The sequence below is a fragment of the Tachyglossus aculeatus genome, chromosome 16 (genome assembly GCF_015852505.1).
Source record: "Tachyglossus aculeatus isolate mTacAcu1 chromosome 16, mTacAcu1.pri, whole genome shotgun sequence".
NCBI classification, from domain to species: domain Eukaryota; kingdom Metazoa; phylum Chordata; class Mammalia; order Monotremata; family Tachyglossidae; genus Tachyglossus; species Tachyglossus aculeatus.
Window position 1 is genome coordinate 10,502,462 of NC_052081.1, and position 26,794 is coordinate 10,529,255.

Here is a 26,794-nt window from a genome sequence, read left to right on the forward strand (position 1 = left end):
GGAGAAGAAAGCCACTGGCATACGTACAGGCTAGATTACTTGAAACGATTTCACCAAAAAGTGATGTTTTTCCCTTCAATGACATACAGTGGATTCTGGAAAGGTTGGATTACCCCTAGGCCAACTGGTTTGGTCTGATCGTATTATAACTTGAGTTGTTATGTTTAAAGTTGCTGTAAATATCTAATGAGCTAGTCTTCCTCCTTAGAGCTTTGCATGAAGGTTTTTAGTTCACATTGCTCCTAGCAAGATGGGCGGAAGATGGATGTTCCTTTGTGCATTGAAGATTCTTAATCTGTCGGCTGGGATTTGAAAATCAATTACTGCTGGTCAGCCTGCATTGCCTTGCAGAGCTTCTAGACGGCCCTGTGTTCCATGGACTGTTATTTCCAGAGGTTCACCACATCTAGGAACAGAGTACAGACGTATCCTACAGTACATCCAGGTAATGCTCTTTGACAATGTGGCTGTTTCTTGGATGACTCTATCATGGGGTGTGTCCCCCCGTTTGACTTAGATGTTGCAAGTGACGGTGCATTCCAGAACAAGTCCCAACATGACGGCCAGACATTACAGGGAAGGAAAAATTTCACTCTAAATCCCTCCCCAGCTTTTGCTAAAGTGGATGGGTGGGGATGCAAGATGTTAAACTGGAGGATGCAGGGAGAGTGACTGCTACTAAGGTTTAAGTGAAAGTTTGTAGTTGAGCTGTAGAGTACAAAGGGGCTAGGGGAGTGGGTGAAGGGCAGGAAGCCTTCTGGGAACAGAGAAGGATAGGGAGGGAATTCCCATACCTGCACTTGATTTTCAACCCCTTAGCACTTACACTCTGCCCTTTTCTGTAATTTATTTTCATGTCTTCCCCCCCCACCCGCCCCGTAGACCATAAGGTCCTTAGGGACAGGGATCGTGTCTACCCACTCAATTGTATTATATTTTCCCAAGTGCTTAGTACCACGCTCTGCACACAGTAAGTGATCAATAAATAACATTGATTGCAGCAATTCAATGAGTGTCAAGGCCAGGTAGGAGTTTTCTGGGGAAAAGTCAGCAAACTGTCCAGGGCCCATCCCCAAGGTGGTTGAAATGGTTCATAATGTGCCTCAGTAACGTTGGAAAATTATTGCTGGTGCTGGGGGGTTTCTCCAGCAGTCAAGACTCACTGAGTAGTCTTCTCCTTTACCCCTTGCCTAGGAAAAAAGCAAAAACTCCTCTCCTTCTCCCCCCCACCATAAACCCACCCCAAACATTCTGCTTGGTCCACGCCACGGAGCCCTAAGTAGGTAACATTTTGAACAGCTCATGTATGCATTCAGTCATTTTTATTGAGCGCTTACTGTGTGCAGAACACTTTACTAGGTGCTTGGAAAGTACAATTCGGCTATATCACCTGTTATTTCCAGTGAGGCAAAGTTTCGGGTTTCAGGCAAAATTTTTGGTTTTGGGGAAGGCTGAATTGTATGGAGGCTTTGCTTAGTGGTCGTAATAGTGTTTATTAAGCACTTACAGCATGCAGAGTACTATACTTCTCTGTGCCTCAGTTACCTTATCTTTAAATTGGGGATTAAGACTGAGCTCCACATGGCACAACCTGATTACCTTGTCTCCACCCCAGTGCTTAGAACAGTGCTCGGCACATAGTAAGCGGTTAACAAATACCATAATTATTATTATTATTATTACTAAGTGCCAGGAGAGACTACACAGGTGAGAATTTCACATGGTCCCTGTCCCTCGGGGCTCACAATCTAAGAATTCTGGAATGTTCAGTGGCCTGACCAGGAAGCGTGTTGAGTAGTGAGGGCTACGTGGACAGGGACTTCATAAACAACTTTAAGCAACCTCATAATTATGCTTTTCTTCTTATCATTCCCTCGAGGATCTCAAAGCATTGTACAGCTGCAAATTTACTCTGGAGCTTACTGTGACTTGCCTTTTCATCTACAAAATGAACAAAATGTTGTCAGCGTCAGGCCCGCCCAGTGTTCCTTAAATCCAGTGAAGACCTGGCTCTGTCCTAGTCCCCTCTTCAGGCTGAGAAGTAACACTCAAGCATTATAGCGGGACTTTCCCAGTGCCTCAAAGGTTGTAGTCATTCCCCATGGCCTCCGGAGGTACTGAAAAGTGCTCCAGAGGACGCATACCCCACAAACCTCTGGCAAGTAAAGCTTAACCTCTGTGGACTCATTGCCAAACTGGCACTAATACAGTGCAGACACTGAAGGAAGAAGAGTAAACGAATCACCCCGGGTCCTTTGTTGGCTAGTGAGAAGCAGCGTGGCTCTGTGGAAAGAGCCCGGGCTTTGGAGTCAGAGGTCATGGGTTCAAATCCCGGCTCTGCCAATTGTCTGCTGTGTGACTTTGGGCAAGTCACTTCACTTCTCTGTGCCTTGGTTACCTCATCTGTAAAATGGGGATTAAGACTGGAGCCCCCCCATGGGACAACCTGATCCCCTTGTAACCTCCTCAGCGCTTAGAACAGTGCTTTGCACATAGTAAAGTGCTTAATAAATGCCATCATTATTATTATTAGCTAGAAACCCCAGTGACAAAGGTTATGAGTTTGAACTTGATGGTGGCAAAATAAAAGTCCTGTTTTACATTGCCTATAATGTTACTCCGCCCCAGCAGGCATCAATTCTGTCTTCTTCAGACCAAGGCAAGGCCAGTGTGCTCAGGAAAGGCTTTCTGGTATTTGCAGTGTCGTTAAGCCCAATATTCCCTCATTTGGGGAGTCCCTGAGTGGGCCCTAGAGAACCCCTGACCCCAAGGCTCTCAACAAAGAAAATCTACTGTCCTTTTAGCTGAGATGCACTGAGCAGGGAGGCAAGAGGGAGCCACAGGGAATTAGATATGTTCAGCCCTGATCTGCTGCCCACAATTTGAAAGGGGAAACCAGTAAAAGGTTGTGGGCACAGCAATATATCACATTTTGGAAGCTTAATGCACTTGGTCGTGGTCAGCTGCCTCTGCTGTGCCCCAGCTAGCCAACCAGTGAGGACTTACTTGGTAAACGTAGTGTCTCTGTCTGAAGCAAACTGATTGGGCAGTAGGTCTCGATGGACACGGAGCCGCTGTTCCCTCTCAAGTGACTGACAACGGCAGCCACTAGATCGGACTTACATTCTTCCCCAGCCCCACGGGCCTTCCGGAATAATCCATTTCCTGTCAACTGAGCCTTTCCTGAATCCACCACCTATCCATCCCCAGGCTTGGCACCAAGTCAGCCTGGCGGAGTGAAGTGTAAGATCGACCTCGAAGTCCCGTGGGTCGGTTGCCCTCTGAGGGCCAGCAGGACAGTGCACCTGGCTTTTGGAGAGCAGCTCCAGAGCGGGAGCGGAGGGCGAAAGTGTGGGGAAAACGTGAACGGCCACTGGCTGTTAAACATCAACCGCTGTGCCTGAGCCAGACCGTAGTCCTGCCCCTCAATGTGTCAGCTAGCATGTCAGCAAGTTTCCTTACCCAGAGCCGCCCGTTCCCTTGGCAACACCAATCCCGAGCCGACGGGAAGTGAGAGCACAGGCGCCCGACTCTAGCGGCTGAGGAATTTGTCAGGAAAGAGCCACGGGCCCAGAGAGGGGTGAGCATAGAGAGGAGGAGTCAGGCACTCCTTGATGCTTAAATCGCTTTCTCTGAATTTCCCTCGGCTGGCTAGGTATGGGGCTTTGCTCCCCCTTCCTTCTGTGGTGCTACTGTCTCTTGCTGATGCTGCCCGAGACAACCGGGCACGACAGAAGAGAAAAGCAGCGGGAGGGCGGGGAGCAGCAGAGTTCGCAGTCTTTCTGGGCAGATTTCTCGGATCTGAAGAAGCACCTGAAGATCATGACTGCCCTCTCAAGACGGTACTGGGCTTACTTCTCCTGCAGAGTGTGGCCCCAGGACTGCAAGGAGAAAGAGAAGGCGACCTCCGAGGCACTGGGTAAGACACCGTTCTCATTTCCTCTTGCAGCCTCTTCCCTTCCCCCGCTGGGACACCAAAAGCTTCCTTGGCACAGTCCTGGCCCACTGCCTAGAAGCACTCTCTACCCGCTCTCGAAAGGCCACAGGAAGAACGGGTTTCTGTCTGAATGCCGCCCTAGGCCTGAATTGAGAAGCAGGAATTGTTGAGCCCTGTTGGATTTTGTGGAGGAGACAATCTGCTTTCAGACCCAGGTCTCTGGGCAAAGCTAAGACGACCTCCTGCCAGCAGGTCTGTGTCCTTGTGGAGGTGCCTGACGGGGGGGTGGTGAAGGGAGGGGAAACACTCAAGGGCTGGGTTGTCGCTGTCTGGACCCGAGCTTGCTTTATAGCACCCCTTCTTTTCCACTCAAATGGAGCCTGGTTTCTTTTCCTAGGCACCATAGCCTCTCTGGCCTCTCCCAGGCCCACCATAAACCCCAAGAGGCCAAAAGTCTGGCATTGTTGTTATCTCCCAGCTGGGAGAAAGCCCCTCCGTTTCCTCAGAAGGGCAGTTCGTCTGTGGGAGTTCTGCCCATCTTGGGACAGAATCAGGGTGCGTCAGATCTGGCAAATCCATTGCCCCCAGGGATGAGGTAGGGAGGGTTCCCTTCCTTTAACACAACCTTCTGTCCCATCACCAATCTAAAACCAACCACCCAACTCAGTAAGGCCGTTCCCAGGGCTCATGGAGCCAACATACGGGCAGTTCTTTGAGCTCTGGCCCGGTGCCCCTTCTTTCGTCAACGAAACTGCATGAAACACTCCCTACTTTAGAGGTCCCTGTGGATAGTAGTAGGGCCAGCCAGCTCTTCAAGCCCCTCCCTTGGCCAGAATAATGTCACCTAGGGCAGTAGTGGCCACAGAAAAAGCCACCGTCCCCATAGGGGTGGGTGGGCCCCTTCTCTCTCCTTGCCTTCTGCTGCCTGAAATGTTTCTGTTCCTGAGGCAGTTTACAACATCCAGAAAGTAGGGAGGTTGTTTCCAGGGTGGTGGGGTGGTGGCTTCCATTTTACTGTAAGGATGCTGCTTCTGGACCGTGCTGCCTTGGAACCCAGCTGTGCCGTCATTCCTGGTGGCTGAGTGGTTGCCTGACCTACTTTACCCACTTGTGACCCACCATCCTCCCCCTCACGACTGCCCCAACCTAATCCCACGTATTCAAATGGCTGCAAAGCTCCTCCAGGGAGCTGTAGCCCCTAAGTACTTTGGGAGTCACTCCATCCCCATCACACTGTTGTTTTCCCTACCTGAAATTTATTTTGCTGTCTGTCTACCCTGATGGATTGTAAACTCCTTGAGGTCAGGAACAGTGTCTACATACTACAATGCTTTGCACATAGTAAGCGCTTAACAAATGCCATTATTATTATTATACTGTATTGTGTTGCATTCTCTCAAGCTCTGCACACAGAGCATCTGTGGTTAATGTGCCAACCTTTACCCTAGTACCGTTCAGTTAGCCCTCAATAAGTACCACTGATTGATTCCTTTCTCAAAACTACCTCTTTTTTAGGTTGGAGCCTGCCCCTGTTAGGCCAGCAATACTTGGAGATCCTTTCTACCTGGTACTGTCGCTTTCAGGACTGCTGTGCAAGTGGAGACTGTAGAATCACCAACAATGTAACAGGTAATGACACCAGCACCACCGCAGAGATACAGTGGCCTCTGGGCATTGGGGCTGCCGTTAGACCGGTTTCAGCTGCTCTGTTCCTCCATCTGGCACTGAATATTTTTAGATACACGTTTTTTTTTTTTATTCAAACTTCCTCCTCCCTGTGCCTGAGATCCGTCTGACAGGTTCTGAGGCTCGAAAGCAGAACTTGTTTCAGGGGGACCAAGAGGGTAAGGCAGCAGCAGCCCTGGAGCAATGGGTTATGGTGTGGTCAGAAGTCCCCCAGGAGAAACAACTTGGGGTCTGTGTAAATTCTTTCTCATGGTATTAAGCGTTTATTGTGTGCAGGCACTGTACTAAGCGCTGGGGTGCATACAGGCAAGTCAGGTTGGACACAGTTCCTGTGCCATGTAGGGCTCACAGTCTTAATCCCCGTTTTATAGGTGAGGTAACTGAGGCACAAAGAAGTGAAGCGACTACTTGCCCAAGGCCCACACAGACAAGTGGCAGAGCCGGGATTAAACCCATGACCTTCCAACCCCCAGGTCCGGGCTTTATCCTTCATGCCATGTTATAATTCGGAAGGAAAGCATCACTGCATGTCATGGAACATACATGTAGTGTCCATGTGTGCCGAGGGGGCCTCTGTTTCTGAGGAAGGATGAGGACTGGGCCCCGTATTAGCCCTCTACCCACGGAGGACCAGGATTCCTACGTCTGGCCTGTGTGTCGTGGCAAGACTGGGAGAATGTAGGAGATCTGTTTAGAGGCTTGGATGTGATGTTATTTCCACAGAACAGCTGTAAGAACTAAAGGCCTTCACGATTTCATGATCCAAATGTGTAGAAAGCTGGGCCCCACAAGGACTCCCTTTTGAGGCATTAACCCACCCGAGGGGTAGAAGGGTCCTCAAGAGGTCATTTAGCCTTCAGCCCCTGCCTCTGGCAGCCCCGTACCTAAACTACTGTTCTCAGTGGACGGTTCTATGTGCTCTTAAGGTCTCCATGGTAGGAGATTACCTCACCTCCCTCTCTTTACTGCTCCAGTGCCTCACAGAAAGTTTTTCCTTCAGTCTAACCTGGATCCCTCCTGCTGCACATCACTTGTTCTGGTCCGGGAGAGATGAGGAACAGCCGATTCCTCCCCCTCCTCTCTGCTCGCTCCTTCCCCCCCTCACAGCTTCATACAGCAGAGTGTGCGGTCGGGCCTGTGGATCTGACGTATTCCCTTTCCTTCTCTAAGGCTTGGAGTCAGACCTGAGCACCCGGCTGCACGGCCAACACCTGGCCCGGCACGTAGTCCCGAAAGCCGTGCGGAACTTCCTGGCCTCGCCCCAACCAGAGAAGGCCCTTGCCCTGTCATTCCACGGCTGGTCTGGCACGGGCAAGAACTTTGTGGCCCGAATGCTGGCGGACAACCTGTATCGAGACGGGCTGGAGAGCGAGTGCGTCAAGGTGTTCATCTCCCTGTTCCACTTCCCGCATCCCAGATATGTGGATTTGTACCAGGTGAGGAGGAGCTGGGGGGTTCCCGCTCCTGTCGGGTGGTGTGCGTGGCCCCGTGTCGAAGCGGGCCTGATGCCAAGTCCTTATATGCAAGAGGTGCTTGCAGGCATGGTGTGGAGGCTCAGGAGGGTAGATTTGGCTCCTTCGGCAAGGGATGACCTTCCAAAGAGCAGTCAACATGCTTACGCTCCTCCTTTGTGTGAGTCCCATGTGGAAGAGGAACTGTGTGACCTGATGATCTTGTATCTACCCCAGTGCGAGGTACAGTGTTGCTATACGATAACAATCCATAATAATAATAATAAATAATAATAATAAATGCGATTGATGATGAAGTACTTGACAATAATAATGGTGGTATTTGTTAAGCGATTACCACCTGCCAAGCACCGTATCAAGCACTGGGTTACATACAAAATAATCAGGCCACACGTAGTCCCTGGCCTACGTGGGCCTAACTAGGAGGGAGAAGAAATATTTGATCCCCTTTTTAGAGAGGAGAAAACTGAGGCGCAGAGAAGTTAAGTGGCTTGCCCAAAGTCCCACAACAAGCGAGTGGTGGAGTCGGGATTAGAACCCAGGTCCTTTGACTCCCAGGTTTGTGCTCTTTCCACTAGGCCACTGGTTCTACCAAAGCTACTGTGCTGCATTTGGATATTTTTCTGGATGTTGATGGGTGCCACTAATCCCTAGACCGTAAGGGCCAGGACAGGGCCAAGGGTGTATCCTGCCTCATTCATTGTGGATGCTCAAGCCATGAGTAGCAGTTGTAGTAGGTTCTCTGGGCAGGGCCCACACCAGGAGAACCAGACAGAGGGGGCCGGATTTGATCCCTACGGGAGTCATCCTCCCGGAGCACTTGCTCCCAGCTGCCCCAGCCCCCAACCCTCTCCATGGTCCCCAGCAGAACTGGGGCAATGACCAGATCAAGGCCCTACCTAACTTGTTTCCTGCCACGTGACTGAGACGACCCTGGGGCTCACTTGCTACCTCTGTACTGGGTGTAGAAGCAGCTGAAGCAACACATCGTGGAAACGGTGGGGCGATGCCGGCAAGCACTGTTCGTCTTTGATGAGGCTGAGAAGCTCCACCCAAGTCTTCTGGACACCCTCAGCCGCTACCTGCACCACCACCACAGTACAAAGGAACAGGACTGCCGGAAAGCCATCTTCCTCTTCCTCAGGTAAGACAGGACCCGTCCCGGTCCGACCCGGCGCCGTGCCAGCTGAGGGAAAGGAGGGCAAGGGCAGAGGATTGCTGTCTGGATTCTCTGGTCCAGCTTGCCTGTTTCCCAGCCACCGTTCCGGGCAAATATTTGCTCGGAGAGCGTTTCTGTCACCCTCTCCCCTTTCCCCCACTTGGTTGGATTGTCAAAGAAACGTGTTCTCTGGCTGGACGTTGAGGTCAGAGGCCAACTTCTCTGGTCAAGCTTGCCCATTTCCCAGTTCCTCAGTTGTCAATAAAAACCCAGTGATGGTGGTTGGGACAGAATCTCGGAGGGGCCGCTGCTGGAGAGACTGGGTTTTTCCAAGGACTCAGGACTTTCTAACGGGGCGGGTTTTACAGGCTGAGGAACAGGCTTCGTACTATTAAATGGAGGTTGTTGATTGGAGATCGATAGCTCTGCCCTGGTGATCTGAGGGACGACGGGGCATGAAGGGGAGAAGTGGGCGAGGACTGAAGGAGAAGTATTCCCAAAGGGAACTGATGAATCTCCGGGGGATTTTTAAGACTGGGAAGATGACCAACAGTTTGGAATTTTTTGGCCTCAGGAGAGGACACTAGATGTCTTCTAAAAGGCCATTTCCAGAATGCCACATTATCCATCCTCCCTGAAGGCAGGCAGGCTGGGCAGGGTAGGCCTGGGCCCCACTTATACAGGGTGGGAAAATAGGCCCAGAGAGGGTGAGGGCAGGAATCCCAAAATACAGCCCAGGTCAGCCCAACTCCCAGACCAGTCACCTGCCCTCCAAACCACAGATTACGACCCTATGGCTTGCCCATCTTCATGTCCAGGTGGGTGGACATGGATGACTGAAAAGCTTAATCAATTACCAGTAGTATTTATTATGTGTTTATCATTTGCAGAACACTATAGTAAGCGTTTGGGAGATTAATACAATGAGGGGAGAAAACTGCCCAGTCACCCAAAGATTTCCTGCCCCTTAACCCTTTAACTCAACCCTCTGCTGTTGGAGACAGGGCAGGCTCAGAGCAATTCCACCTGAGAGCTGACTGGGCCAGGCCAGGGACCAATGTGGGCCGGGTCTGACTCGGCAGCGGGGCCGCCTTGCATTTCAAGCATGCTCTTCCTCTCTCAAGTCTCTCTGGCCCTTTACCAGGCTCTTCTACCCACATCCTCGCCCCAAATAACTGCTAGCCTTCCCTGTCCTACTGTACTTTCTCCTCATACCCTTCCCACCCCTCCTAACCCCCATCACGCCAAGAACTGGCCACAGAAAATGCTCACATGAACGTAAGCAGGGTCCTGGGGTGCAGGATCTCAGGTGGGCCCAGAGGTACCCTCCTCTCTTGTTCAATTGACCAGAGAAACAGCCTGGACACTTGCCTACACTATATTGACATTACCACTCTGGCCATCTGCTGGGAAACCACTCACACTCCCTCATTCCTCTTTGACTTGTCTGCATTGCACAGTGACCCAGAAGCCACCCGGCCACTGTCCCAGGCAAATATTTGCTTGGAGAGTATTTCTGGCACCCTCTCCCCTTTCCCCTACTTTGTCAAAGAAACACGTTCTCTGGATGGACGTTGAAATCAGAGGCCAAATTCTCTGGTCAAGCTCGCCCATTTCCCAGTTCCCCAAATTTCAGTAAAAACCCAGTGCTGCTGGTTGGGACAGAATCTCGGAGGGGCCGCTGCTGGAGAGACTGGGTTTCTCCAAGGACTCAGCTGTTACTTGCAAGGCTTTTGGGGTCCTCAGAAACTTTCACGGTAGACGTGAGGGTGGTGGGATCTTTTGGAAACATGAGGGTGAGTGGATTGGGGGGTCGGGGGGCATGCTTATGGCCTTATGTCTTCTACTGTCCTGAAGTGCCCAACTGAGCCGGGTATATGAAGCAACTCGTCTAGAAAGTGCTCAGTCCTCCTCTCCTGTTGAGCCCTGCAATTTAGCGTGTGTCGAGTTCGAAGTTGATGGCAGGCTAGGTTTCCTCCAGATAGCCAGGACAGGAAACAGGCTGCAGTGTCAGCATGGCTGGGCAGGGATGGAGCCTCCATTGGCATCGTGAGGTGAACGTCATAGAGAAGCAGCGTGGCTCAGTGGAAAAGAGCACGGGCTTTGGAGTCAGAGGTCATGGGTTCAAACCCCGGCTCCGCCGATTGTCAGCTATGTGACTTTGGGCAAGTCACTTAACTTCTCTGTGCCTCAGTTACCTCATCTGTAAAACGGGGACTAAGACTGTGAGCCCCCCGTGGGACAACCTGATCACCTTGTAACCTCCCCAGCGCTTAGAACAGTGCTTTGCACATAGTAAGCACTTAATAAATGCCATCATTAGTATTATGGGGGAGGGGACTGTGGGATAGTTCCAGGGAGGGAATTAGGAGCATCAGGATTAGTCATTTTATTCATTGAGTGCCCACTTAGGACAGTGCACTGGACTAAGCAGAGGAAAGAAGTTCCCTGCCCATAAGGAACTTTAACAGGTGAGGGAGATATTCAACTATAGAATGATCAGCATGAATAATTGAATGTACCATTGACTAAAGTTATAAAAACATGCATATAAGTTCAGAAGTGTTAAAGGTGGCTTATGTGACTTAAGGTGCTGGGACTTTAGGCATACTGAAGTAGAAGGGCTTTGAATGTGTGGAGCACTTTGGACTGTCTCAGGGTGGGAGAACAGCGCGAGGGTCAGCAGTAGCCCACCGCAGGGGCGGGTGGGGTGTTTGGAGGCGGAGGAAGTAGTCAACTTCTGGTTACTTGAGGTCAGTTGACATGGATAATGAAATCCCCAGACTGCTATAGAGTTTGCTACCAAGGGGTAAAATGGAAATGATTGGAGTTTCACTTTTTCCCTTTTCAACCTATTGGTGGAGGTGCCAAGGAGGAATGAGATAATAATAATAATAATAATAATAATGGCACTTATTAAGTGCTTACTATGTGCAGAGCACTGTTCTAAGTACTGGGGAGGTTACAAGGTGATCAGGTTGTCCCACGGGGGGCTCACAAAAGATAGCCAAAAGGCAAACAAAAGAGGGAGAAGTAGAGGACTTGAAGTAGTCCCCTTTAATGGGCCCAGAATGCAGGCATGAACACTTCACTGAAGTGAATAGAGATAGGGTAGAAGGCAGGGCTGTGGAGGAGGGAAACTGAGGCAGGCCATGGTTATTCAGGAGCTGTTTCCCTATCTGCAGTTGGAGCCTCCACGCTACCCCTCACAGCGATGTTGAGAGTGAACAAGGGTTTCAAGTATGGGGGCTCTTTAGAAGACAGTTGTCCCCTTGTGCCCTGCCGCTCGAAGGGGTGGCTATGAGCCAGCGCAGGAGCGCAGGTGCTGCTCCTCCTGGGGCACAGCTCTGAGATCCCATCCATCTCCTATGTCAGGGGGTCCCTTCTCCCCCTCCGTTGTCCATGCCACCTCCTGGGAGAGAGAAGGGGGATCAGGGACAAGGTGCTAGAAGATGAGCGGGGGCCTGAGCCAGGAATGCTGAAACCCACGGAGTGGTAGCAGAAAGGGAATCATAAACTGCCCTGTCTCTTTGCAGTAATCTTGGGGGCAACACCATCAACGAGCTGGTGCTGAGTTTTCTGCAGACGGGCCAACCGCGAGAGGAGATCACCCTGGAGAGTCTGGAGCAGGCCCTCCGGGCCGAGCTGCTGGCGTCCGCAGGTAACTACCCAGATCGGGGGGGGGGGGGGGGGAAACAGGTGTGGGGGTGGCAGTCCCAAGGTGGGTCGGAGAAGAGGGAACACTTTGTCCCCCACAGTCATCTTAAGTCACCTGCCCGAGGCTCGCCAAGCCCGGGTTTCTGCCAGGTCCAGCCCGGCCCCGATACCCGGCAGACTTGGGCTGAGCTGCCCCCGGCAGCGCCCAACGACGCGCAACCCCTCTGGGCCTCCCGCCCCCTCTCCCCTCAGCTCCAACAGCCCGGTCACGCTCTGCTTTGGTTGCAGACAGCGGCTTTGGCCGCAGCAGCCTCGTGAAGGACAACCTGATCGACTTCTTCGTCCCCTTTCTGCCGCTGGAGTTCCGCCACGTGAGGTTGTGCGCGCGCGACGCCTTCCAGGGCCGGGGCCTCCAGTACGGCGAGGAAGCCCTGGATGAGATTGCCCGGATGATGGTTTATGTCCCCAAAGAACAGAAACTCTTCTCTGCCCAGGGCTGCAAGTCCATAGCCCAGAGAATCAACTACTTCTTGCCCTGATGACCCACCCGCGGGGGCTGGCCTGGACCAGCCCGACCCTCCACCAACGTGCCTTACGGAAAGGTCCCGGGGAGAAGAGAAATCACCCAGTGATGCTGGCCTGGCTCTTGGGACTTTCTGGGTTGGGAAAGAAGGGGCCAAGCCGGGCCTTAACCGCCTCTGTCCCGCCCACCATTGGTTCCTGAGTAGTCCAGGGCCACCCCACGACCTTCTCTCCACAGGGCCTTCTCTCTCCCTGCTGTTTCGGGTTTTAGGAACCAACTACCCTGGGGTGGGCGAGGGAGCGAAGACCCAAAGGTGGGGCCTGTTCTGGAAAAAGAAAAGAAAAAGAGGATGTTAGAAAGGAGGGAACCGAGAGGAAAGGACATCTGGTTGAGCGGAAGTGGCGGGTGCCTGCTCCCGGGCAGTCTGGGGTTTGAGTTCACTGACTTTGGATTCCAGGGGCTGATGGGTGGCGCTGACCCCCAGCTTGGACTGAAAACGGTTCTGTTGCTCAGAAATATTTAGCTTTTCCAAGAAAAATTTTGGTATTTTTTTTTTAAGGGAAATGTGGGGAAAGATCGTTTCTGAACGTAAATATTAAAGTGTGTATTTTTGTAATGTTTTTTTCTATCTGCTTTCATCATCATCATCAATTGTATTTATTGAGCGCTTACTATGTGCAGGACACTGTACTAAGCGCTTGGGAAGTACAAATTGGCAACGTATAGAGACAGTCCCCACGCCAAGGGAGTTTGCAGTCTTCTGTTTACCCAGCAAAAGTCCAAATCCGCGAGCCACGTTGGCCGGGGTAGGTGGAGGAGCGGGAGGGGAAAGGTGTAGCTCTGCCCCTCAGGCTGATTCTGCAGAAATCCCTGGGTTGCCGCTAATGGATAAGTAACCGGTGTCTGATCTTTTGCCTCTGATGCCTGTAGCTACAGTTGCTGTTGTGCAAGTTTTGGTTATTTCCCAGCTGAGACGGTGCTTAGCGGAGATGAGCAGGACGGCAGGAGGAATGGCAGGAACACCACTGCCAGGAACACAAGTTGAGTAGGTTTACGCTCCCCTTGCCCCAAACCCGCCCCAGAAGGACACCGGTTTCTCCAGAAACCAGAGCTTTCAGCTTCTAAGGGAGAAGGGAGGGGAATCCCACTGTCCCTGCCTGGTGGGGACGGTGGGCTGTTTTGGTAGTCATCCTGGTGGTGGTTTGCGTGGGAACAAGAGGCTGAAATGGACCATCTGAGCCTCCCTGCCCTGAACGCAGCTGAGGCACTGGGGCAGATCAAAATACCATGGATTTACGTCCATGCAGCCCTACTTCCTTTCCCCTCGGCAGGAATTAAGAGACTAGAGCTAGTCGGCAGACAAATGTCATCACTCAGGACACTGAGCCCTTGATGAACCTCTGCGACCTCACCGCCGCTTTGAACTTTGATAGCATCCTCCCGCGGCCCACGCCTCCCTCCATTGACCTGTGAGATGCATGCGGAAGGTACCGTCATTCCCACTTCTCAGCCGGGGCAACGGAGGCTCCAGGGAGGTATGGCCCACCACCAGGAGCAGAGCGGGGATTAACCCCATCTCTTTTCACTCATTCATTTAGTCAATTGTATTTATTGAGCGCTTACTGTGTGCAGAGCACTTGGGAAGTACAAGTTAGCAACAGAATCTCTTCTAGTTCCCTGCTTAGTCCATTGGTTCTCACTCTATTGAGCGGAAACATGGGGGCAGACGGCCCCAGGTAGCTCTTTTGTGGCAGGACAGAACAGCAGTGGCAGCAGGAGTGATGAGTTTGTGCCCAACGATGTGGCCAGGTGCACTGAGGGGACTGGGAGCTGAGCTAGCAGCCTACCAGGGCAGAAACAAAAACTTGTTTGAGAACAGCGGTAACATCACTGGCATGCCCCCACCCCCAGTATAAAGGTCTTGTGAGGGAATCTGGGATTTAACGTTTACATTCGGGGGCGGTTTTAGGTTTTTGTTCTGAAAAATCGGTTAGCACTCCTGATTCAGCCTTCTTTTCCTCTCTGCTGTAAATTGAGTTTCTGAAAGATCCCTGCTCAGTTACGGTGTCACCGACAGGACCCTGGTTTGGTGCAGTGGGTGCTAACCAGTAGGGAGCCAGACACTGATCGTCAATCCACAGATACGCTGGGCACCCGGGTTGATCTTGCCAATAAAATATTGCAACTTTTATTTAAAACAAAATGCAAATTGGCAAAACCTTTGTGGGACGACAGGCAGAAAGTGGACCCCTTCGAGGGCCTTATTTACATCAAGTTTAACACTGTTAGCAGTTCACAGTCAGACAACAGAGTGAGAGAATTAAATTAGAAAAACAAAACAACCAAAATATATTACAATAACAATTAAAAAAAAACAGAAACAGTCGACACCCCTGGGAGTGTAGATTTGTTGATTGATGGATTTTTTTCAGCCTAATCCAGCACTGTCTCCACTAAATTGTGCTGAATCGATTGGAACCTCTGCCCAGTGTGCACGACACTTGGCTGGGACGAGTGTGACCTTTGGTATACATGTTTATCTTTAGGATCTAAATTGATATCAGCATCACGAACTATGGGAATGGTCTCATTTTTATTTATTCTGTGGTGGAAGATGGGGTTTCTCCGTGTCCATCGAAGCAGGATCAGACTGCATCTGGCAGGGAAAAGTGCTGGACCGACCTTAGTGGGGGCTGCTGGAGGGGGTTTCTCAGCAGGAGTCTCTGTCCTCCACCCACCCATTCATTCCACGGCAATGTCAGACCTGCTGCTGGACGACCCTTGGCTCCGCGCGAGGTGGAGCAGTGGCCCACGTAGGGTAAGTGTTCTAAACCAAGCTGTGCCTTTGTCCTCTTTCCTGATTCATCATCATCATCAATCGTATTTATTGAGCGCTTCCTATGTGCAGAGCACTGTACTAGAAGCGCTAAGTGATTCCTGTGATTGGGGTGAGGACAGAGACTCTGAAATTTCCTTCGGGTTCCCCTACCCTTTCAGTATGTACAGAGAACAGCAATTAACATGTACAGTAACAGTAAATGCACACACTGGCCCTTGGACAATGTATGAGATGGGTTGCTGTAAAGACTTCGTGCCTCTAAAAGGTGGCCATCTGTCATACAGCAATGCCCGCGTCCCTTTCCAGTTATCGAGTACTCTTATTCCTCAAAGCAAACCGTGCTTTCTTCCACCCCCGGAGATCTCATCCCTTTAAGTTGCAGTGTGAGCCCCACTGGTGTTGCTCCCTCTGGCAGCCCATCCCTCCCCCTTGGGCAAGAGGCACAGATCAAATCTCCTGCCCCGACCTGTGGGGCTACTGTGGCTACTACACAGCAGACTGGGCGGTGGCTGTCACTCCAGGGGAAAGACAGGGTGCAACAAGTGTGGTGGTTCGGACCCAAGGACTCAAGGTAGAGATGCTTTCCTTACCTTCCCTGCCCACATTCACTGGGGGGAGGGCAACTTCAAAGCTCCAGGTGCAGGGGGAGGGAAGCAAAGGCCAAGTGGCAGAGAGTTCCCTCCCCAACTCCCGAATTGAAGAGGAAAGTGCTGCAAAGATGGTTTACAGAAAGAAAAAAAAAAAATAACCCCTGGGAGCTTGAGTCGCCCAAGGCATTTCACTCACTGCCTTTAGAGACCTTACCTCAGTTTGGGTTGAACAAAAGTGCAAAGCCAGCAGCAGACAGCCTGTTTCCCTTAAAACCCACATGTGGGATCTTCATCTTTTCTACTAATCAAGGATGTGAAGAGGCTCTCAGCACATCTCCGTTTCTTGTCACACTGCCAAGCCCAAGCTGGACTGAAATGCCAAAGAAGCCCTGCTGTGCCCGCTGTCTTAAGGGGACACTCAGGCCCAGGCAAGTAAGGGGGTTGAGGGGTGGCGGGGGGGGTCTGGGACACTGGCAGAATTTGAGGGGGATTGCTCTGTCTCTAAAAACTAAAACAGATCACTGTCACAGGAGAACAATGGGATTTCCTCCTCTGGCCAGCTCTCCTGGCCCACAGGAGGTTAGGGCTATGCCCACAAAGAGCAGGAAAGTACGCAGGGTCCTTAAGACCCGCCATTAACCTGAGGGTCCACACTCCTGAAGGAGGCCAACAGCCTCCACAGGCTGATGATATTCACGCCTAGCCCTCTGATTACCTTTAAACAGGAGTCTGGACCTAGAGGCGGGGGAGGGTGACTGAAAGATGATAAAACAGTAGTTTCCCAAAGAGCAGAGTATCTGCATCCCTTTGCCACTACCCAAGAGATCTGTGGATTAGAAGGAAGGAGAGGGAAGGCTAGGAAGAAATAAGGAAGAGCAAGAGACGGTAGGATCAAAAACAAGGGCTTATCAAATAAATGGTCTTATGAAAATTAATCACGGACGGGCAGTAAGGATCTGTAGGTGGGGACTGTATGTGTTGCCGACTTGTACTTCCCAAGCGCTTAGTACAATGCTCTGCACACAGCGCTCAATAAATACAATTGATTGATTGAGTTGCTTTCAGCCACGCTTAAAAAAATTTAAAAAGGCAGCTCTATTGGGAATATGCCATCCGAACTGAGGTGGAGAGGTAAGACTCCACGTGCAGTGTGGCTACTTGAACCCCTAAATTCTACGCAGGGTGTGGACTTGAGATATGAACGCTATCAACATCACGCTAAACTCCGCTCTGTGGGGAAAGCTGTGGTGGAGCACGGTTTATCAGCCCTTTTCCTTCCACGGCTCACTGAGTGCACTCAAACCCACAGGAGCGAAGAAGGGTGAGGACTGCGTGTTGTGACGCGGAAGGAAGGTCTCCTGGGCTATCCTTACGGAGGACGAGCAGGCGCAGAAAATCCTGGCGTCGCAGTACCACTCATTGGGAAGGTATTCTAGAGAAGTAGTATTTGTTTAGTTGGTTAAGTCACGGCTCAGGATGATGGGGCTAGTTTTGAAAAGGACACATGCCTTTTTGTTGAATTGCTACTTAAGTGTTCACTTCAAACCCTCTTTTAGATTCAAACTCTCAGAATGCTGCTAGATGGAAATGCTACCCTACTGCCTTGTTTACTAGGTATCTCTGAGGCAGCTGGGATGTGTCTAACTCACCCTGGGCAGGTTCTGAAGGCTTTGGGCAATCACTTGCCATTAACAACGAGCCCTAGCCTCTTCAGCATGGGGGCTGAGTAGGACCCATTCAAAATGGCTCTCTGGCCTATCCAGATTTCTGTTTGTCTGCAAATCACTCAATGGGGCCAGCTGGTATAGTGGTATGCTCTAATATCTTCATGATTAAGGTCAACATTTTCAATATTTCTGTCACTTAGAGATGCAGGCTGGGGGAGAGAGGGGGGCGGGCCTCCAGCTTACCCAGAGTTGTGGTCACCCGGGCTCCAGATACAGTAGATCTCTATCACTGTTCCTCATGCATAAAAACCATACCATCCAGCAGTGGAAGCCCTAGGTGCATATGTGCGTAGATGGCATGACAATGTCAAAAGTCATTTAGGTACCACTTCGTCTTCTTTTCCACAGCAAATGGTTGTAAAACCTGAGGTTTTTATAGTCACTCTTTTTTAAGCTCCTCTTAGCCACAGCTGATTTGGATTCACGGATCTGCCTAAGGTTAAAAAAAGATTTCTTTACAAAAAAATCTCTCTCCGGGGACCAGAGAGAAAAACCTAAATTAAAATTCTGAAGCACGTTGACAGCATCCCGCTCACTGGAGCTGGCTCACGCTGCGCAGCATCCTGCTCGCTATACGAGCCTCTCTTCCCGGAGTGAGATGTTCCCTCTCCGAGTACCCCAAAAGGTGAAGACTGTGCCGTTAATTTTTCTTCAAAAACCCCCAATTCATACTCTCATTTTCCTTCCTGCCCTAGGCTACGGCAGCAGCACATTTTCTAAAATTTTTCACCGTCTCCTCAGTCGGTCTTGCTTAAGGTGTCAGACAGGAGCAGGCCCAGGCCCTGGTAAATAAACTAGGATCATTTCAGAACTCTTAGCTAGAATCTCAGGCGGAGGGCAACCCTGCCCTCCGCACGCCTTTCTATCACTCCAGCACTCCTTCCTTACTGATCTTGCAGGGAGCAGGGAGAGAAGAGAGGAGCTTAAATGGTTCCTAGGCTGGGGTAGGCCTGGATTTAAGGCTGACTGTGGGTTCAGGAATTACCTTCCTTCTCTAGATCTGCACTGCCGCCGTGCTCTTTCACCATGCTTTTTCATCTAAGGGGCAAGGGAAACGGTAGCTTGTGTTCCTTAACCTAGCAGGGACTACAGCAGTACTTTATGTAGGTGAGGCACCTCTTCAGGTTTAAATTATCCACTGCCCGACCCCCCTGCCATCGTTTTCCCGGGATCTTGTTACTAACCAGTTTGCTTCCTCCTAATTCAAGAAAGCCCAAGAGGGCTCTTGACCATCCAGTTAATATGTTCCACACAGCTGCTGCAGAGGCAAGAGGAGGAGACAAAAATCACCTGGCACAGTAAGACTGCGGCTCGTACCTTTTGGCAAGTAGCATTCGTTCTTATGCCCTGAGGAACAGGAATCACCTCCAGTTTGATAATGAGTGGTGGACTCCAGTCAGACGATGAGTGGTAGAAGCGGGAATAAAAGCCAGCAGCCAGCTCACGACGCTTGCTTGGGAAGCAGTAGGGGCTGCTCAGCAGTCTCTAAGTTCTAAGCACGTAGTGAAAAACTGTGGTTGAGAGACTGACAATCAGGATTTAAAATGGTATTTGTCTCTCAGATTCCTCTCTAGGCCCTCCCAATTTTCTTCCCTAAATAGATCTGCGTAGGAAAGAAAAGGGCCCACTTTTCAAGGGCAGAACGCTGATTCCCGTGCCTCTTCTATCTTTGAACCCTCAAGGACGGCTATTTATACGTGTGCTCAGGCCTAGCAAATTAGCTGAGCGTTACCAGGCCCTCCCAAAGGCTGGTCTCTGCAGGGGAGGAGGCACCCGAAATAAGGACAGATGCCTTCTCAACAGGCCCTTCGAAGAGAAATGATACGGGGGGGCATATTTTAATCTGCTTCTTACATCCAAAGGCTCCACGGACTGGAACGAAGGAGATGAGGTGAATTAGCAAGCTCAGGGCAGGACTGCTGGCCTTTGTTTTGCCACATGTGACCCATGGGCAGTCCCCAGCCTGAGGGGAGGAGGCAGGAGGAGGCCTCTGCAGCCTGGGCCTCCGGCTCTTGAGGAGATAAGGAGACTGCTGCTCCTCTACTATGACGTGAGGGCAAAAGAGGGGCGTGATTGGAAAAAGTCAAGAGGTGCTGATAGGGAACAGTCTAGGACCGCAGCATACGCGGCAACAGGCATGCTGTTCAGTACTATTCTCCAGCCTTCGCTTTCACAGGCCAAGATTGGCGAAGCCGAACGCCCGAGCTCCAACTGTAAGTCACGTACTTTAGCCCACTAGGGAAGGCGATGGAGAGAGCTGGAGGGAAGGAGTGCTGCTGGTGTTACCGGAAGATGCGCAGTGGCCAAGAGCAGCTGCTACTGGCTTGAAAACTGAGTTTTCCAGCCAGAGACAATGAGTTTAATACCCTGAATTCCAACTAGGAGCGTAGACAGCACCCTACCCGGCAGAGGGGGGGAGGAAAACCACTAAAGCACTCAGCGTTGTACCCGGGATCAAATGATTATCTAGAGTTTACAGACAGACACTAAAGAGTGGACCGACCGCCTGGCCAACGCTACCCACTTTCGATTGCCTGGAAGCATCATGCTGGATTACGGAAAATGCCACATGCCACTCCACGGGAAACTCAAGGAGGTGGTTTGGAATCACCTCTTCCGGCCCAGCACCCCTTGTCCTGGGGAACAATGGCAACACAAAAGGTGAGAGAACGGGGTGTACAAGGAGGGCAAAGGTCCTTCTCGTTTGTGTCGTACAGCAGCAGAGAAGCTGTGGAAGCGGGGCTAAGCTCCCCTGCCCCCAGAGCGGGATCACCTCCTCCTCAGGGGTGCGCAGCTCGCCCGGGGCCCCAGCCCCGCACCTCCAGCTTCCCGTGTGAGCAGGGAGGCGCCGATGGAGCCCGTGGTTCCTTCTCTGACACGGGGGGGGTGAAAATACCCTTTTTTCAGAGTGCAGGAGCCGAGGAGGGGGAGGAGACACCCTGGCTGAGATGAGACGCGCCCTTTTCCCGCTCCAGGAGTGGAGTGGACGCCCTGGACTGATCCCAGGAAGGGAAATTCTTGACCCGCTGTCCCCTGCAGCTTCCAACCCCCAACCACCCCTCTCCAGCCCACCAACCCCCAACCCCACCTCTGCTCTCTTCCCCCTTCCTCACGGTTTGTTGAGGTTGCTTTTTTTTTTTTCCTTTCTTTCTTTTTTGAGATGAACCTGTAAACGTGAGAACTCAGTGATCTGAGGTACTTCACCAACTCACTCAGGCATCAGTCTTCCTCACTGACACCGCGAACACAGGAGAACATGTCCCTCCCCCTCTCTCCGAGGCGACGCGTGTTTCTTCCAGCCCGGCGGGCAGTAGCTACCTCTGCACCACATCGCTGATCTCCTGGACGCAAGACAGTAAGTTATTAAGAACAGGGTTGGCCCCGGGCCCGCTAGCAGCCGCCGAAGATACCTGCAGCTCCTGCAGGCTGAGTTCCAGTTTGCTCACGGCTTCCCGGAAGGCAAACTTGTTGCGCGTTTGCGCGATGCAGTCCACGTAGCCTGAGCAGTAATCCAGCAGCTGGTGGCCGGCGTCCACCAGCTGGCTGTTGGGCGTGGGCTCGGCGATGGCGCTGGACAGCAGGTCCGCGCACTCCAGCAGGGCCTCTTTGCTGATTTTGTCCGCCGGGATTTTCTCAGCCACCTGTTTGGTCTTTCTCAGCGCTACTTTGGTGCCGGCCGTGCCGTTGGCCATCTTGGCCGGCGATGTGGAAGAGGGAGGCGGAGGCACTTGAGGCGGAGGCACCGCCGGCCTCCCGGCTTTCGCGCTGCCGGAGCCCGCGGCGCCTGGCCTTTTCCCACTCTCTTGCGATTCCGGTCCGGGCGGTCCCGCGGCGGCGGAGGCGGCGGCGGCCCCGGTGGAGTCCTCCGTGGCATCCGGGCCCAAGGGCTGCAGGAGCCTCGTCACCGGCGGCGGGGGTGGGGCGCACTTTGGTTTTACCCGGCGGGGCCGGTCCCTGTCCCCGGAGGAGGCGACCTGATGCTCGGATAAGAGCTTGAATTTATTCCCCTGAGAGTCCGTACCGATGAGCTGCACGTCGGCTGGAGTGTGCTTCAGCGTGGGCGAGATGAGGACGGGCACTTTGTGGTTGTGCGGGGTCGGGAGTCCAGCCGCGGCCTTGGCCGGAGACGACCACCCCGGCCTCTCGCCCTCCTCCGCGAGCCTCGTCCCGCCGTTCCTCTCTCGGTTCTTGGGGGGGGGCCGCCGCCGCCGCCGCCGCCAGGCCCGCGCCGTCCTTCTCGGCGCCGGCCGGATCCCCGGAGGGAGTCCTGAGAGGAAGAGCCGTGGCCCCTCGGGGCAAGAGTTTGGCTTTCGGCCGCTCCTTGCTGAGGCCGGGCCCCTCTTCCGACCTCTTGGGAAGCGGCTCGCCGGCCCTTCCCGTGCTCTCCTCTGGCTGAGAAGAGGTGGACACTGTCCGTTCCAGCTGGATTTTGGATCTCTGGCAGTTCCTGGGGAGGGTCATGGACATCCTATCCTGCTCTGGAAGCCCTGAGGACACGGAAGATGTAGAGTTGGACCTCGGAAAAGGCTTGGAGGCTTCTTCGCCAGCCGTGGGTTTCCCCGCTCGTAAGCCCAGTGTCTTTTTGATTAAGCGAGGTGTAAAGAAACCAGTGATGCCCGACCACCCCCCACCAGTACTTCCGCCACCACTGCTCCCGCCACCACCGTCCTCGCTGCAGAAGTTCCTCTGTGCCAAGCTCCCCCCGTAGCACTTGGGCGGTGCCAGGCCGGGCTCTTGCTGGGCTGGAGCGAAAGAAAACCCGTCGCCATGCTGCAAGGAAGCGACAGATGAGAAGTTACCCGTTAGCTCGTATTTCTTGTGGGGCTGATTCTCCATCTCACGAAAGGAACTGCTGCGTTTGGGGGGCGTGGGGGCATTTCTCTTCTTCATGAAAGAGCTGAAGAAGCCCCCCTTCCTGTCCCTGGTAAAGGTGGTCTCTTTGGCATCCTCCAAGAGGCTGCTGGGCGACTTATCCCGCTGCTTGCGAGGCAGAGCTGGGGACCCACCGGCAGGCTGTGTGCTTCTGATGAATCCTACGGAAGGAGGACCAAACGGGAATTCTGTGACCACGTGCCCGACCGGGGCAAGCAGGGGGATGAACTTCCTCGATCACGGACCACTCCCCTCTCCCCGCCAAGGGACCGGAACCCTGACTAGTTCCCACCTGGATATTCTCTTCCGGCACACAGGAGGTGCTTCATAAATTCTATTAATTACTACTACTCGATGAGTCGGGTTTAATTCAATGTTTTCTTCCTCCGCTGCTCAGATTAAATATCAAATGTCAGTGGGATTCGGCGGAGAAAAATCACCCTAAGCCATCAGGTATACACCCTGATAGAGCCTGAGATTCAAGTATCGGATGGCCGAGGTGAAGAACATATTCTGGTGATCCATCTAATTCCTTGCCCTTTGCCAGTCCCTCAAACCAATGGCACAATTTAGCAACCCACAATCCGAAGGAAAGTCAGAAAGCTGCGTATGGAGGGTGTGAGGGGCTATCAAATGCATATAAGGGAGAGTGGCGATGCCCTGGATTTTCCCACCTGGCTGTGCTCGTTTAAATGAAAGCCTTTTCCATTCCCCGCTCTCCGCTGAGCCTTACCTGGAGCCGAGCTGGAAGCCGAGTGCTCTACAGCTTCTTGTGCCCCTTCGATGTTCTCCTTGTTCTCGGCCTGTTTCTTCAGGGTCCTGGTCTTGGAGGGAAGCATGGGCAGCCGGGGCAGGTAAGGGACGATGGAGGAAGAGGAAGCTGTCCTCCCAAGTTCCTCGGCGACTTCTGCAAGGACGGGAGACGTTACAGTTGAAGCTAACCACCGTTTTTGAGACATCGCTAAGCTTTCTTAAGTTCAGTTCCTGAGATTAGGAATTTGGGCCTGAAAGGGAAGCCAAGAATCTTATCTTTGGAGCCACAAACATGGAAAAGTGTAGATGAAGGGGCAGTGGTGATCACTGTACGTTTCAGTCAAGGTACACAAATATTTACTGAGAGTCTAAAAGGGGGTGGGAACTTCATGAGCAGCTGTCCTTGCCCTTCAGCTTCTGTTTTCGTCCAGGTGCTCATCTGAATGGTGATCAGCCAGTATCTCCCCAAGGGCTCCAGAAATAGGACTGAGCAGGGTCCAAGAACGGGCCTGCAATTTCCCAGACTCCAAAATGCTCCGGGGAGCCAAGTGATAAGGTGATGTCCCTTTCCATTACGTAGATGGCACCACGGATGGCTGGGCTCCCTCATAATAATAATGATGATGGTATTTGTTGAGCGCTCAATATGTGCCAAGCACTGGGGTACATACAAGGTAATCAGGTTGTCCCATGTGGGGCTCACAGTCAATCCCCATTTTACAGATGCACAGAGAAGTTACGTGACGTGCCCAAAGTCGCCACACAGCTGATAAGTGGCAGAGATGGGATTAGAACCCACAGCCTCTGACTCCCAAACCCGAGCTCTTTCCACTATGCCACGCTGCTTCTCTGCCTTCTCACACCGGCCTTGTGCCCAGAAACGGAAATAAACAAATGACACCTCCTGGGATCTATTCTCTTGTTACCTCTCTCTTGTGACGTAACAATAAAAACTATAACAACAGAGTTTGATACAAGATAATCAGGTAGCTGATAGTCTTAAGTAGCTAAGAAGGAGGGAGAACAAGTACCGAATCCCCATTTTGCAGATGAGGGAACTGAGGCACAGAGAAGTTACGTGACTTGCCCAAGATTGCTGGGGCCGGCTCTCTGTGCTTAGCTGGATGCCAACAAGGGGATTATTTGCTTTACAACCTGCTTCTCCACTACGGCCAGATCAAAGCGTTTCCCCTGTGTTTCTCCTTTCTCTGCTCTTTCCTGTTCCCTAATGATCTGACTCCAGTTTGTCCTCTTAGGAGTGGACTCAGTCATGCCTGTCTGAATAATAATAATAATAATAATAATAATAATGGCATTTATTAAGTGCTTACTATGTGCAAAGCACTGTTCTAAGCACTGTGAGCCCACTGTTGGGTAGGGACTATGTTGCCAATTTGTACTTCCCAAGCGCTTAGTACAGTGCTCTGCACATAGTAAGCGCTCAATAAATATGATTGGATGATGACGATGATGATGGGGAGGTTACACGGTGATTAGGTTGTCCCACGGGGGGGGGCTCACAATCTTAATCCCCATTTTACAGATGAGGTCACTGAGGCACAGAGAAGTGACTTGCCCAAAGTCACACAGCTGACAACTGGCGGAGCCGGGATTCGAACCCATGAATGCGATGTTGCTTTTAAAAGATGCTGTGGAATTTTGAGACCACGCTCCCTCGGCAGCTAGCTGCAATAGAAAAGATCCCTGGAGCGCCAAATTAGCTCCAGGAATCCACCCTGATCACAGGAGCTGATGTGTCGTGGACAAGCAGCCGGATCACTGACCTTCAGAGATGCTTGAGTCATGGAACATGGTTTCAAAAGCTTGATGCGTCTCGGCAAAAGACGGCCTGTCTGAAGGACTCCACTTCCAGCCTGCAGTGTCAAGGAAAGGGGAAAGCGTTCCATGTTTCCAACGGAACCGGGCACAACCTAGCGCAGTCCTCTAGTTGCCAACTCATTATGGCTTTGGAAACACTGAATGTCACGGTCATGGCCTCAGACTCCATTTTTCTCACTCGTGTAGCTCGCCTCAGCTTGGAAATGACCCTGCCTCCCTTCTGGGGACAGCAATTCATATAAACTGGTAAGCCAGATTGGTTTGGAGCTGCAAACAGCTTCTCGGGATCCATACACAGCTAACAGGACATGCGACGTGACTTTTTGGATTCAAACTGGTGTCATTCAGAGAGGAAATGCTTTGGGTTTCAGAAACCACCCTGAGGAACTGAGTATAACTGCTGCACTGCAATCAGCACTCTGAAACTGGTTCTAGGAAAAGAGTGCTGATGAAAGCACTCAACGAAGTATAGTGTTCCACAGGAAGTGCAGTAATGTGTTCCCGAGATTTACAAAGTAGACTAAAACACGACATAAATAGGCACCACTAATAAAAGATTGGACTTTTTCGGTGTTCATTTGTAAATACTTCATTTTCAAAATGCTATCTTTCATAGCTTACTCAACAAAATGGCCCCATTCTTTGCCATGGGCTTCCCTCTCTCTGTTCAAGTCATTCAAAATACCTCAAAGGTGGAGGAGAGGGAGGGAGGTGTTTAAGAAAACTTTGCAGCCTATCCAGAATCGAGAGAGGCGGTAATCTCCAAAGTGCAAAAGCGTACTCACATGCCCTCATCAGTTCATAGACCTTAGGGGGACACCCTTCCGGCTGCTCCATCCGATATCCCTTCTCCAGCAGATCATAGACCTGTGACAGGTCGATACCCGGGTATGGTGACATCCCATAGGTAGCAATTTCCCACAACAGCACACCAAAAGCTGCACAGAGAACAAAAACAAAAGAAAGGATGATGTTTCTCTTTTTGTTAGGCCATGAGCATTCTCTTCGGCCAGTGTTTGGCCAAGCGAGGTCGCTGGGCCACTCTAACAAGTTCTGGTCTCGTTGGGACGTTCCTCTGTAGATTCAACTGTTACACTTGCGTAGTGGTGGCCCATTTCAAAATCAGGGACATACATCCAAAAGAAATGCATCGTAAGGAAAAGCAACTGGCAACACAGTAGTGACACCTTCCAGTCGGATTTTCGACAATGCGGGAGCTGGATCCTTGGAGAAGCTCACATTCTGGTACACACGCCTTGACCAATGCTGTGAGTGCGAGCTAAATTCTACTGCCTCATTTCTCAACAGTGTTCTGAAAACATGGGTTTTGGGAGAACAGACTGGTGATTACTGGAGAGGAGATATTCAGAGCCCCATAACAGTCTCTACACGTAACACCTTAGGTAGTGCTTCACCCCCATTTTTAATAGTTATATTTTCCCGAAAGCCTTTGAGAGACAGCTACCCGAACACTACCAGAGTAGAAACGGAAGCTCAGAGGATGACTGAAGTGCCTAAGGTTAAACAGCAAGTCAGAGGCGGAGCAGGGATCAGAACTCATAACCCCAGAGAGTTTAAGCCAGTTTTAGCGCACACATACAGAGAGGAAAGAGCGATTCCACTCCACTCAGAACTCCACTCAGGCCATCAGCTGGAAAATGGCAAACTGTCCGGAGCCTTCAAAGACAATGGTGTAAAGCAAGAGGGGAAACGATTCCACGAATGATCTTTCTCAGTAAG

General features: G+C 51.7%; 2 protein-coding genes across 2 annotated transcripts in view; one reads left to right on the forward strand and one right to left on the reverse strand.

Annotated features, from left to right (window-relative positions):
* The first annotated feature begins 3,561 nt into the window (after positions 1-3,561).
* On the forward strand, positions 3,562-13,050 carry TOR3A (torsin family 3 member A). Its single transcript, XM_038757987.1, has 6 exons — positions 3,562-3,919; positions 5,453-5,566; positions 6,794-7,059; positions 8,064-8,239; positions 11,791-11,915; positions 12,200-13,050. The coding sequence occupies exons 1-6, from the start codon at positions 3,658-3,660 to the stop codon at positions 12,448-12,450; spliced, it is 1,194 nt and encodes a 397-aa protein (XP_038613915.1). The 5' UTR covers positions 3,562-3,657; the 3' UTR covers positions 12,451-13,050.
* Positions 13,051-20,896: 7,846 nt separating this feature from the next.
* The window catches only part of ABL2 (ABL proto-oncogene 2, non-receptor tyrosine kinase), an 85,061-nt gene continuing 79,163 nt past the window's right edge, over positions 20,897-26,794 (reverse strand). Inside the window, 5 exon segments of the mRNA XM_038757574.1 lie at positions 20,897-21,786; positions 21,788-22,623; positions 23,196-23,369; positions 25,000-25,089; positions 25,840-25,992. Of these exon segments, the coding sequence (XP_038613502.1) occupies positions 20,905-21,786; positions 21,788-22,623; positions 23,196-23,369; positions 25,000-25,089; positions 25,840-25,992 (2,135 nt within the window). The 3' untranslated portion in view covers positions 20,897-20,904.

Excerpts from the sequence above, each read along its gene's own strand:
- TOR3A (XM_038757987.1), top strand. The coding sequence starts at position 3,658 with ATGGGGCTTTGCTCCCCCTTCCTTCTGTGGTGCTACTGTCTCTTGCTG. Across the intron at positions 5,567-6,793 it reads AATCACCAACAATGTAACAG|GCTTGGAGTCAGACCTGAGC; the intron begins GTAATGACACCA and ends TCCTTCTCTAAG. Across the intron at positions 8,240-11,790 it reads GCCATCTTCCTCTTCCTCAG|TAATCTTGGGGGCAACACCA; the intron begins GTAAGACAGGAC and ends GTCTCTTTGCAG.